Source organism: Hippocampus zosterae, chromosome 3 (genome assembly GCF_025434085.1).
Source record: "Hippocampus zosterae strain Florida chromosome 3, ASM2543408v3, whole genome shotgun sequence".
In the NCBI taxonomy this organism is placed as follows: Eukaryota; Metazoa; Chordata; class Actinopteri; order Syngnathiformes; family Syngnathidae; genus Hippocampus; species Hippocampus zosterae.
The window spans coordinates 11,986,280-11,999,949 of NC_067453.1; the positions used below are offsets into that span (position 1 = coordinate 11,986,280).

Sequence of the window (13,670 nt, forward strand, 5' to 3'; positions counted from 1 at the left end):
TCAGTACTACTGGCAGGTCACACGGGACCCTGCACAAAAATGCAATTTTAAATGACGACAAGATACATATATAGAGGTCCATTGTTTTATTGACACAATATCCAGAACAGTGCGTTAATGTGTATATATATATTTTTTTTTCTCAAATACATTTAGAAAAGATACACTTCTCAACTACAAAAAAAAATTACGTCAGGCTAGGTGCTCCTCCTCCTGCGTAAAGGGCCTGCATGGATTAAAAAAATCCCGTTCAAAGATATCACAAAACTGCTGAACAGCAAACCAACGTAAAGTACAAGAACTCATTTTATACTACCATATGATTTTCCTTCCCACATTAATAGGCTGGCTCTCACTCACTTGTGTGAATACAGTGCACCATGTAGGGGAGTAAATTTCATTCCGTGTGTGTGTGTGGACAGGGGGGTTGAAATAATTGTACTTTTGAGATTGGTGTTGTCGTGGCAACTTTCGTGGCTGACAGGTCTAAAGAAGCTAGGTTTGCGTTTAATTTCGGTGAGAATATTAACCTATTTTACCTGAAAGACAATATTTTCTTGACCTAATTCGATCCTGGAAAGAAGTCAGAACGATGGAAACGGTCAGCTCTCCAGTAAGGGCATCCACATTTTCATGTTCAAAATTTGATTGAGCGCCACCTCGAATGTGGCCAGTAGGCCACCAGTTGCCCATCCCTGCGTTATCTTATGCTGTCATGTTTTGGTTGTGCCATTTTAATTTAAAATAGAAGATGCATGACTTTGTTTTAAGCTACTATAACTTTGCCCTTTGTTGCTATTTACTAACGTTTCATTGTATTATTTTATGTTAAATTGTATATTTTCATTTGAAACCCAACAAGGATTTATTTGGGAGCATTCTATTATGTACTTACTTTACGATTACATTCCACATCACAGGTGTCAAACTCAAGGCCGGGGGGGGGGGGGGGCAAGATCTGACCCACCAAATAATTTAATATACCATATATACCCTGTGAAAGCAAATTATTTTATTGACTTCATGATTCTTAGTAAAGTACCAACATAAAATTGTCTTCACTTAAAGTTTGTTTTAAAATAAATGTATGGGAATAATATTTGAAAATGTTTTCCTCGCCTCTAATTTCAAAACTAGTTATCCATTAATTTGTTGTGCACATGTACTATCAGACAACCACACATTGAGTTGACAGTAATAATGCCTTTGAACGAAACCATAACTACGATGTGGCCTATGACAAAAATGAGTTTGACACTTGTGTTGTACGCCTTGATAAGTTGATCTCGAGGACGAGTGGCTTATTTTATTATTTATTTCCGTTACATCAGAACTTTGTGATCTGGAAGCAGAAAGTCCCGATATGGAACTTGGTACAGAAATCGACCAAGGTGAGTAAATAAAGAAACAAAATTTATATCAAACATTCAAACCCAAAGTAATTGAAGAGCTGCTTTATTAATGATATTGTACTTGTAGATGACATCCCTTCTGATGCTGAAGCTGAGGCACGATTGCCCCCACCATTGCACAGTGAAGCTTTTCCTGAGGAAGACAAGACATCTGAAAGTGTGGGATCGGCTCCAGATATTGGTACATGCCCTCAATCATTCCATCAGGCTTATTATAACTGGAATGCGCTTTTTTATTGGTTGCACTTTTTTTTGGTTATGTGACAAATCGAGCAGCATCTTTTTTGTTCATGTATTCAGGACCATCCAGCACTGAACCTTTACTGAAAGAAGATGATGCCATCCATTCGCCAATATTGCCTGTAATCGAACCTGAAAGACAGGTCAGACAATCCCAATGCTCTTTTTCTGCAGGTGCGTACGTCTCTGTGCGTGTACTAATTCCTGACCTGTCTTTATTTTCAGTTCATAGAGAGCTCTTTTGATTCTAAGGTGAAGTCACCAGACATCTGCTTTTCCCCAAAACCTTTGGCTTTTGAGGAAGTAAAAGTTGAGCGGACAACACCCTCACCAACTTCCAAGAGCTCTTCGCCTGTTATCAACCCTTCACCTGTTGCTTCTCCAGCTGCTTCTTCTGTGAAAGATCCCTTCTCCCCTCCCGTGTCACCTTCCAACTCCACGACCAGCTCCCCCGTTAATCCAGCAGTCGAGGTCCCTGGCAGATCCCCTGTGAAGTCACAAAATGCCTCACCAATCTGTTCCCAGCCGACACCACAACCTGAAACATGCCCACCCAAGTCGCTGGTGTCCCCTCACAAGTCTACTTGCCCTCTCACAGGCAACCCACTTTCCCCAATATGTGCACAGCCTTTGCCTTGCCATGAAACTTCATCACCTGTGGCCTCTGACTCTCCTGTCAGAACGCAGCCTATTCCAAATGTCACATCAACACCGATGACCAGAACTGACAGAGCTACTCCAGATTATGAGGATTCCTTATTAGCTGAATCTCTGTCAAGAAAGACTGATATTATTGAGGAATTTTGGTTAAAGAGTGCTGAGATTCGAAAGAGTCTCGGTCTTTCTCCTTTAGACCGCAGTAGTAAAATCTTGGACGGTAGTGTTGTTCAAAGTCCAACACAAGACTCCACTCCTGCCCAAAAACAGGCTCAGGATGTATCAGAGGACCAGAAACCTGCTTTTACTGGACGCACTGTGATTCGCAGACTCAACATCACTCTTGAAGGTCAAGTCATTACATCCGTTGCTCCTGTGGAGGGTAAAAGTAATTGCCCTGACACAAAAGAATTTAGCAGCAGCTCAGGTCTGGGCGTGAATGGTAGTATGGCAACAAGCCAAACGGCGAACAGTGACAGCTACACCACCTCTGACTCCATCATGCTCACCCCACCCTCCAGTCCACCACCACCTGTGCCTAATAATCAATCCCCTGCCGTTCTCAGGCAGCAAAAACACCAGGTTTCCTGGAGTAATGGGACGGGAAAACCTCCATGCGAGCTTGCCAAAGAACCACCAAAACCAAACACTCCTGTTCCTGCACAGAGAACCCAAATTAGTCCTGTATCCGCACCCAAACCTGCAACCAGAAAAGTGTTGTCGCCATCAGCGGATCTTGTGGAAACATCAGTAGTTATCATGAGGGAGAAGAAGCCGCCTCGGTCCGAGGAGCTGAGGAAGTCTTTTGTGGAGACGGTGGAAGAAATTCCATTTGCTGATGATGTGGAGGAAAACCTTGATGAACGAACGCCCGAGACGAGCATTCATAAGTTTTACACTCCAGCTACCAGCAAGGCTAGAGCTGACAGACCTCCCTTCCACCTGGCTTTAGCAATGGAAAACGGCAAACCCATTATTCCTCTCAACCCAGTTTCTAAGACACAGAGAGCCACTCAGTTCTCCCCAGAGGCCAAAGAAATAGCTGAGGAGAGGATAAGGGCAAGAGAAAAGTCCATTAAGAGTCAGGCTCTTAAGGAAGCAATGGCCAAGCAGCTAAATAAAATGAAAGAATCCAATTTGGAAGAGGTCACCTCACCTAAGGTGGCCTGGAGTGTAACCCCGGACGTGTGTGGGAAAAGTAAAATGTCTGCGGTATCTCCAAAGACATCTGCTGTTAAAGCTCTGGAATCAAAGAAAACAGAGACTGTGCCCGAGCGGCTTTTCAGCAGCAACAGGAGTCTGGACAGCTCCGTGGTGTCCTCCGACAGCTCATCCACAAGTAAGAGCAAGAAACGAAGTTCTCTCTTCTCGCCACGCAAAAACAAAAAAGAGAAGAAGGCAAAGAATGATGGTAGCCGGCTCTCGGGTGCCGAAGAGACACCACCCAAACCCAAGTCTTTGTGGAAGGCTGTCTTCTCAGGATACAAAAAGGACAAAAAGAAGAAAGATGACAAGTCATGTCCCAGTACACCATCGTCCAACTCTACCACTCAGGATTCTGGGAAAAAGAGAGCATCCCCTGTTGGAAAGTCAGCAGGTAAAAATGGATGATGTGAGGCAAAAAAAAAAGAAAAAATTCTTTGAGCGCGACTTGGTGCTTGACTCTGTTCTTGCTTATATTATGTGACAGATGCGAAGTCGCGCAGAAACTTGAGCTTTTCTGAGGATTCGGATCTGTCATGTGACGACGTACTGGAGAGATTGTCCCAGAAGTCAAAGGCAGATGTGAGTCATCATTATGACTGTCGTCTTTCACACCCATTTTCTAAAGGGCAGTAATCACTTGGAAAACATGCCTCGGAATGATCTTTTTTCATCACCTAAAATATTGAGGTAGTGTAGCCCGAATACATCTAGCTTTCACTTCAGCTAATCAGACAATGTTAGTACACCGGGGTACAGTTGTAGCACTTAGAATAGCCAAATGAAAAGCAAAACATGGTTTCCAAGTTATATTCCTGGTCAACACAGTGGGTGTATCGTTACCATTTTTAAAAACGTTTTCCTTGTGAATAATTTCCATTTCTAGCGACACACGGACATCTTTGATCTAGTATCAGGAATGCACAAGGAAGCAATGAAGGAGGAGAAATTGGACAAGGAGTCGAGGAGGGAGTTAATAGAAAGAAAAAGGGTGAAAGAGAGGTTCAAAGACAGAGAAAAGGCAGTTGATCGCAAAATGGAAAAAGACAATGAGGTATTTTGCAGAAGGGGCTTCAAAACTGAATTTTAGGCAAATAACATGCTTAAATACTGTATATTTCTATGACCTTAGAGCACACTTTCCATTGCAAATTCGACTTAAATTGGAAAAATAGTGCATTTTTCCACCATTCCAATGTGAATGAAATGTACTCAATATGACCCTCACTCATTTATTGTCATAATTGTGTTTTGTGTTTGATAATTCAATAATTTGAATGACCAAGTGTTATTTAGGTCCTCATTAGAAACAAAAACAAACAAACAAAAAAAACACCTCCACATTAGAATCATAAGAGAGTTTTCAACTATAGAGGTCTGTGATTTACATGCATGTTAATGCCTCAAATTCAAATATATTGTCTCCTTTGCTTCACCCTGTGTGTGCTTAGGTGGTATCAATAGACCCGCTTGGGTTTAGAGTCAGGGACATGCGGTCATCCAGCATTGGAAACAACAGCACGTACTTGGGCTGGGCAATTCATTGAAATTTGTGATTTTGACATTCTTATCGAACAATTTTAAAAATGTTTGCCGAATGGTGCAGTAGGTAAGTTTCTGTGTTGTGAAAGTACATAGAATGCACCGTGTTGCTTTTGTAGAAGTGTGTGACGCCTCCACCCAGCCTCCAGCAGCAAGAATGTGGGTAGAAAGAAGAAAGAAGAAAAAACACGCACGCCCTTAGATTACTTTAAAATGTTGAATGACACCCTCGGTGAAGTTTAGTATAAAGCTAAACTCGCAACAACATTACACACATTGTATATTTAAATACGGCTAATACAACTAATGCTAGCACCCAATGTACATGATCAGCATTGGTGGTATTGAAAATGAAAATATATACTGTGTGTGTATGTGCGTGCGTGTGTGTGTGTGTGTGTGTGTATATACCGGTGTATATATATATATATATATATATATATATATATATATATATATTTGAATTATTATTTTTAAATTATTATTATTATGTTTCTCATTTATTTTCTGGTTGTTCTTTCAAGTTTTATTTCAAGGTGAGTTTTGGTAGCAGAACAAATACTAAATTTTGAAATCACTGAATGATAATGTTTATTAATTGTGATTTAAATATCTATCAAGGGCGGCCCGGTAGTCCCGGTTAGCACGTCGGCTTCACAGTGCAGAGGTACCGGGTTCGATTCCAGCTCCGGCCTCCCTGTGTGGAGTTTGCATGTTCTCCCCCGGCCTGCGTGGGTTTTCTCCGGGTGCTCCGGTTTCCTCCCACATTCCAAAAAATATGCATGGCAGGCTGATTGAACACTCTAAATTGTCCCTAGGTGTGAGTGTGAGTGCGAATGGTTGTTCGTCTCTGTGTGCCCTGCGATTGGCTGGCTACCGATTCAGGGTGTCCCCCGCCTACTGCCCGGAGACAGCTGGGATAGGCTCCAGCACCCCCCGCAACCCTAGTGAGGATCAAGCGGTTAGGAAGATGAAAAAAAAAATATCTATCAAAATAATCATGATAGTAGGTTATTTTTCTATAATTGCCCAGCCCTAAGACATACTCTACAATTTTGTTAAATAAAGACAAGAAAAATCATGTTAACTTTTGTTGAATATCCGTCGGACTTAAACATTGAGTTGCAAACACAAAAACATGCCTTGTCACTTGCGATCCAGTCCCTAGCACCTGTTTACTAGTTTGGGTTACGTTTCTGTGTTTTATGCTTTTGATAAGGCTGTTCTCACAAGAGTTCAATGAGATTTCTTGTGAACAAAAACACTGTACAATTCTCCAACTCATTTTTACAATCTTTCAGATAATTAAGAGGCTTGATTTCAATTTTTTTTCCAAACAAAATTGTGAGATCTGCATAATATACATTATTATATATTATGTTAACTTTTCACTTAGGCTGCAATCCTGTTTTTTTAAAAAAGCATCTTCAGCGCAACTTGTCTGCCACATTGTAAAGTGTGTTACAGCAATTTTCAACATATTTTTTAAATGGATTTCTCACTGAATTCTTGTGAGATCATGTTGATTAGCATAATTACCAAAGCTACATGTCCATAAGTCAGACCTTATTAATTTGTTTTTTGACAGTGTTACAGCTTGAAATAGATTAATCAGTGTTTTGAACTAATTTTATTTAACATATTCATTTACTGTCCCTGTGCCCACTGTTGTTTTTGTTAGTTGGGAAAAAGTAACATTGTCTGTGATTAGTACATGTAATTCAGTTTAAATGGGGCCATTATTTTAAAGGGGAAGTCAACCCAAACATGGTCATTACAATACTATGTTCTATGCGCCTCCACTAGTCTACACATGGCCTTCTGAATAATAATATGTTTGTAGTATCTGAGTTGAGCAGCAAAGTCCACCCATCTCAGGGGACAAGTGGCCGCCTCCTAAGTACAAAACTGCGTGGATTTTACTGCTTAACTCATAGTTCACAAACGCAGTATTCATCGGAATGCTGTGTTGAGACGAGTGGGGCTGCATAGAACATACAATAATCCCTCATTTATCGCGGTTAAGGGCACCAAAACCACCTGCGATAAACGATAATCCGCAAAGTAGCGACCAATTAACATATACAAGTTTTGAAAAAAAATCTTTTTTTTTTTGTCCGCAAATGGTCCGTGAGAAGCTGCAAAACAACAGTGAGTCACATAGAGCAACATATACAGTACTGTACTCCATGTATATGATTATAAAAAAAAAAAAAAATCCTCATCTCACCCCTCGGGTGGTGTCCGTCCCTCATTCAGCTCGGGTCCTCTACCAGAGGCCAGGAAGCTTGAGGGTTCTGCGCAGTATCCTTGCTGTTCCCAGCACTGCACATTTCTGGACTGAGATGTCCGATGTTGTTCCTGGGATCTGTTGCAACCACTCATCTAGTTTGGGGGTCACTGCCCCGAGTGCTCCGACCACCACAGGCACGACTGTCACCTTTACCTTCCAGGCTCTCTCCAGCTCCTCTCTGAGCCCTTGGTATTTCTCGAGTTTCTCATGTTCCTTCTTCCTGATGTTTCCATCACTAGGGACCGCTACATCCACTACAACGGCTTTCCTCTGCCCTTTATCTATGATCACGATATCTGGTTGGTTCGCCATTACCATCTTGTCAGTCTGGATCTGGAAGTCCCACAGGATCTTCGCTCTGTCATTCTCCACCACCTTCGGAGGTGTTTCCCATTTTGACCTTGGGGTTTCCAGTCCATACTCCGCACAGATGTTTCGGTAGACTATGCCAGCCACCTGGTTATGGCGTTCCATGTAGGCTTTCCCTGCCAGCATCTTACACCCTGCAGTTATGTGTTGGATCGTCTCAGGTGCCTCTTTGCACAACCTACACCTTGGGTCTTGTCTGGTGTGGTATATCTGGGCCTCGATGGCTCTGGTGCTCAAGGCCTGTTCCTGAGCAGCCAGGATGAGCGCCTCTGTGCTGTCCTTCAGGCCAGCCCTCTCTAGCCACTGATAGGACTTCTTGAGATCAGCCACTTCAGTTATGGTCCGGTGGTGCATCCCGTGTAGGGGCTTGTCCTCCCATGATGGTCCCTCTTCCAGCGCCTCATCTTCTGTTCCCCATTGTCTGAGACATTCTCTGAGTATGTCATCCGTTGGAGCCTTCTCCTTGATGTATTCATGGAGCTTGGATGTTTCATCCTGGATAGTGGCTCTCACACTCACTAGTCCCCGGCCTCCTTCCTTTCGGCTTGCGTACAGTCTCAGGGTGCTGGATTTGGGATGGAACCCTCCATGCATGGTTAGGAGCTTTCGGGTCTTAACGTCCGTGGTCTGAATCTCTTCCTTTGGCCACCTTATTATTCCTGCAGGGTATCTGATCACTGGCAGGGCATAGCTGTTTATTGCCCGGGCCTTATTCTTGCCATTGAGCTGGCTTCTTAGGACTTGCCTCACTCGCTGGAAGTATTTGGCCGTAGCCGCTTTCCTTGTTGCCAGTTCGAGGTTGCCATTGGCTTGTGGTATACCAAGGTACTTGTAGCTGTCCTCAATGTCTGTTATTGTTCCTTCAGGGAGTGAGACCCCATCAGTGCAGACTACCTTTCCTCTCTTAGTCACCATCCGACTACATTTCTCAAGCCCGAATGACATCCCGATGTCGCTGCTGTAGATCCTGGTTGTGTGGATCAGTGAATCTATGTCCCTTTCGCTCTTAGCATACAGCTTTATGTCATCCATGTAGAGGAGGTGACTGATTGTAGCTCCATTTCTGAGGCGGTATCCATAGCCTGTCTTGGTGATTACTTGGCTTAGGGGGTTCAGTCCTATGCAGAACAGCAGTGGGGAGAGTGCATCACCTTGGTATATGCCACATTTGATGGACACTTGGGTAAGTGGCTTGCCATTGGCTTCAAGTGTGGTTTTCCACATTCTCATCGAGTTCGCAACGAAGGCTCTTAGGGTCCTGTTCACCTTATACAACTCCAAGCATTCAGTGATCCATGTATGTGGCATCGAGTCATAGGCTTTCTTGTAATCAATCCAGGCTGTGCACAGGTTTGTACGTCGGGACCTGCAGTCTTGTGCGACTGTTCTGTCAACCAGGAGCTGATGTTTGGCTCCTCTGGTATCTCTACCAATGCCCTTCTGCGCTTCGCTCATGTATTGATCCACGTGTCCACTTATCTTAGCCGCAATGATTCCTGACATGAGCTTCCATGTTGTGGAGAGACAGGTTATTGGCCGATAGTTGGTTGGGGCTGCACCCTTCGAGGGATCCTTCATGATCAGGATCGTTCGCCCTTCGGTTAGCCATTCTGGGTGAGTCCCATCACTCAGCAGCTGGTTCATTTGTACTGCTAGGCGCTCATGGAGTGCTGTGAGTTTCTTTAGCCAGTAGGTGTGGACCATGTCCGGGCCTGGTGCTGTCCAGTTCTTCATATCTGAGACTCGTTCCTGTATGTCTGCCACTGTTATGGTAACTGGGTTCTGTTCAGGCAGGTTGCTGTGCTCCTCTCTCAGGGTCACCAGCCATTGTGCACTGCTGTTATGTGCAACCCTCCTTCTCCCATATGCCTTTCCAGTACCTTTCAGTTTCCAGTCTTGGTGGGTCAGCTCTGTTGTTAGGACCCTGCCACTCAGCGTACACTTTCGCAGGTTGTGTTGCGAACAGTCTGTTTATTCGTCTGGCTTCATTCTCTTTCGTGTACCGCTTTAGGCGACTGGACAAGGCTTGGAGCCTTTGTTTGGCAGTTTCGAGTGCTTCAGGTATGGTCATCTGGATGTACTTCTCGGGTATCGGCCTTTTCATCACACCTCTCTGGGCCTCCGTCAATTGACTCACATCATTCCGGGCCGCCTTGATCTTAGCCTCCAACCGTCTTTTCCATGGTGGGTAACGTATCTCATGGTTGCTCTTATAGCCCAGAGTCTCCAGGATCACTGATGCTGAAGCGTATATCAGCTCATTGGTTTCTGTGATCGTTACGGTAGGGATCGCCCTCAGTGCTGCATTCACACTTTCTATGAGACTTTCAGATGGTACTTCACATAGTCGTTGTAATCGGTTTCTAGGTTGCCCAGCTTTCATTCTCGCCATGATCTTCACTTTCAGGTCAGTTGCTGCCTCGCTCAGCATTTCATTCATTGGGGCTGGCCACCCAATTTCATCATCTGCATTCATTGGGGCTTGCCTCCCAATCTCTTGTATGACCTCCTCCTCTGATCTGAAAGCCTGGGGCCCTTCACCATGGAACCTGCGTTGTACCTCATCAATCTCAAGTTGTGACAGCAGTTGCCGTTTGTGGATGTTGGAACACTGAGCTACTAGTTGTTTCTTGGTCAACCGTGACTGTGGGTTTCGAAGTAACCATTTAGCCCACATTCTCTGCATGTAACCCCTCTGACTAGGGTTGCTTGAGTAGTAGCATTCCAACAGAGCCATGTTATCGCATCTCGCCCATCTCCGCTTTGTTCCAGTAGCCCATTTTTCATCAAGGTGCTCTGGTCCCCCAGCACCTGACGCAGACCTTGTTTGGCCGGGCGACGTCTGAGCCGGCATGTCATTCGTTTTATTGTCTCTCATCATTGTATGAGGTAGGCATTAGCGTGAAGGATCTTGCCCAAGGACCCACACTGGATGGTGTTATGTGCTCATTTTTGCCCCAAGCGGGATTCGAACCACCGTCTCCCGTATGCCAAACCGATGCCTTACCAACTGAGCTATCCAGCCGCTTAAGATTCAAACAGTTGTTAAGATACACAATTAGAAATTAGCATTGAATTTATATATATATATATATATATATATATATATATATATATATATATTTATGAATATGTTTGAAAAAATTCGCAACGCACTGAAGCCGCGATAAACGAACTGTGAAATAGCGAGGGATCACTGCATTCTTAAGAAAATGTTGAGGTTGACTTCCACTCTAAATATTTTTGAACTGATTGAACATCACCATTAACCCATCTAATCATGTTATGTTTGATTATTCTTTTTTGTTTGTTTGTTTTGTTGTTTTATTTTTTATTGTTTTGTCTTCCCCAAGTCTGTTTATGTCCCTCATGCACTGGCGTTCAAGAGATCATATGCCTCAAAGGTAGTATCACATCCATTGCCATCAATAACACACCGTGTATACCTGATCCTATGCGCATGTTCGTTTACTCCGTAAATGCCTTTGAGCATCTGGCGTAGAACTAACTGTCCTTCCTGGAAGCATGTCAAGTGGGATCACAACACCCACTCACTCGCTCACACTTACACACTGCTGTCCAAACATGACTTCTCAGCAGCGCTTCACTGTCAGACCACAAAGACATCCGCTGATGTCAAAGGCTGCCCCTTTCTGACTGGTATGACATTAACCTGCCTATCTGTCACTGCAACATGGTTACTCCAGTATGGATGCTGGACAAACATTTTGCTATCTGTACTATGTGCTCTCTCTTGCCTCATTCAAGCTTTTAACGCTCTTCTCAGTACGTTTTTTGGTGGGTCAACATCCCCGCACTGCATTCTCTCAAAATGTATTGCCTGGTGTAAAGAGAATTTCCTGGTGTACAACAATGCTGTGAGAGGTCCACTGAGGTCTGTGTATGTTCAGTATTGATGATTTCTGTTTTAATATTTCTGTTAAAGTTACCCAGTGGAGCTTTTGATCTGTGTGCTGTTTGCAGATTAATTTACAAGACACCTTTGTGCATATGCTATTTCATAAGATTTTAAGGATATGAGAAACAGTCCAATTTATTTTCCAAGTCAACACACATAAGTGCGAGTCCACACGGTTCACCACCATGTTGTGGACAAAATAATTTTTTTTGTTGATGAGTTCTTGAGAGCTCTTTGAGAGATCCACATTTCTTTGGTTTGAACAAAGGCCTCATCTAATGCCTTGTTGTGATTCCACTAGAAAACCTACACAGAAGAGGAGCTCAATGCCAAATTGACGCGTAGAGTCCAGAAGGCTGCTCGACGACAAGCTAAGCAGGAAGAACTCAAGAGGTTACACCGGGCCCAGGTTAATAGCAAAATGAAAAAGTCTTTTGATAAAATGGAAATAATGATCATGTTGTTTTAATCATTTGTTAGCATGTAATATTTCCTATTTGTGTCACTAAATGAAATGCTTAAAGGCAAGATATTCTTTCTCTAGCTATTTACAGTAGATTCATCTGGGAATTGTGGCTGTGCTGGGTGTTATCTAACTGTTGGTTTTCGGTGCATAGTTGCAAAATTCAGCAAGATGTCAAACTGAATCCTAATTATTTATGTTGTGTATGCCACTGAATTTAAAATGCACTCCGTTAGGCAATATTTTAGCATAACGTCTCTTCTGACTATGTGCACTGAGAACTACTGTATCCCTTGGTGAAGAAATTCACTCTGGTAGTTTGTGCAACTCATCTGCAGTTCTCCTCCCAGGCCGTCGAGTCAGCACTAAACTACACTGGAGAAGACTACTCTTGCAGCCCTGAGCACGTGCCTAAGGGCCTCTTGTTTTTCTCCAGCTAACACATGACACTGATTAAAGTTGCATCAGTGGAAAAGCAGGGGAAAACTTCCAAAGTAAAAGTTCTCAGCTCTCAAATTGTCGCGTTACGCACTTACAGCTAAATTACTGAAATTACAACTTTATGAAAATACAGAGTAGCTGTAACAAAGCAGTTTGCTTGGCTCTAATACTTTCCGTTATTTCTACCGTGTTTATGCTGCTGTATTTGACAAACGTATTTTTCTTACTTATGACTGCTTGCTAGTGAGATTATGCCAATAAGTAAGAAAGAGATGATCAAACCCTTTCCCGTAATAATGTATTTGATAGTGGTTTAACACAGTGAGCGGTGTTAGCAGGCCCCTTAACATGCATTCTGCCGGCAAGCACTATGTGGGAAATAAGGTGGTGACAGTTGAGGATAAAGTATAATCTTTCTATATGACATTGGACATACAGTGTATACCACTGGAGGATTTTCGGTGAGCCAGATTGTGGCACTCTCCAACTATGAATTTGTAAGAATAAATTGCAAATGAAGTGGCATTTTAAGGTGATATTCATGGTTTGTTTTAACATTTTGAAGACTTTTGTGGGAATCAAAATGCGTCTTCTTTTTTCATTTTTTTAACAATTAGATTATCCAGAGGCAACTAGAGCAGGTGGAGGAAAAGCAGAGACAACTCGAGGAGAGAGGCGTAGCTGTGGAAAAGGCATTGCGAGGGGAAGCAGGTACACACTCATTCATTATCTTGCTTTCTCTTTTTTATTTAAACTCCAAATGGTGGAGTACCAGACAATTCTTACTGCTTCAATATTAAAATGTATGTTCCAGGAATTTTGTGACATTCAGACACAACAGTGTTCTCGCTAGTTTTCATTTCAACTGCTTGAATGCCCCCCTACCTTTTGAGAGCAAGCCTCGTCATAATTTGATGCTTATTTGCATGTGGCTATTTCTCAAGCTATAAAAGCAATAATAAATTGTATTGATGAATACAGTGATGTAAACTAGATTTGAAAAACACAAGAGGTGTCCCTTTGACATAATTTAGATCTTCATATCTTGTTCAAACATTTTGGTTTATCTGTGCAACGAAAGCAATTAAATGTTGTTTCTCTGAAGCAAAAAAAAATATTTTTTTGATAAGG

The 13,670-nt window shown here is 42.8% G+C and overlaps 1 protein-coding gene across 1 annotated transcript in view; it reads left to right on the forward strand.

Moving 5' to 3' along the window:
- Positions 1 to 13,670, forward strand: part of mical3a (microtubule associated monooxygenase, calponin and LIM domain containing 3a) — a 61,538-nt gene that overhangs the window by 32,575 nt on the left and 15,293 nt on the right. The window contains exons 34-42 of the mRNA XM_052061587.1: positions 1,332 to 1,391; positions 1,480 to 1,593; positions 1,713 to 1,795; positions 1,878 to 3,906; positions 4,000 to 4,094; positions 4,399 to 4,566; positions 11,070 to 11,120; positions 11,937 to 12,044; positions 13,157 to 13,250. Of these exons, the coding sequence (XP_051917547.1) occupies positions 1,332 to 1,391; positions 1,480 to 1,593; positions 1,713 to 1,795; positions 1,878 to 3,906; positions 4,000 to 4,094; positions 4,399 to 4,566; positions 11,070 to 11,120; positions 11,937 to 12,044; positions 13,157 to 13,250 (2,802 nt within the window). The remainder of the gene's footprint in view (positions 1 to 1,331; positions 1,392 to 1,479; positions 1,594 to 1,712; positions 1,796 to 1,877; positions 3,907 to 3,999; positions 4,095 to 4,398; positions 4,567 to 11,069; positions 11,121 to 11,936; positions 12,045 to 13,156; positions 13,251 to 13,670) is intronic.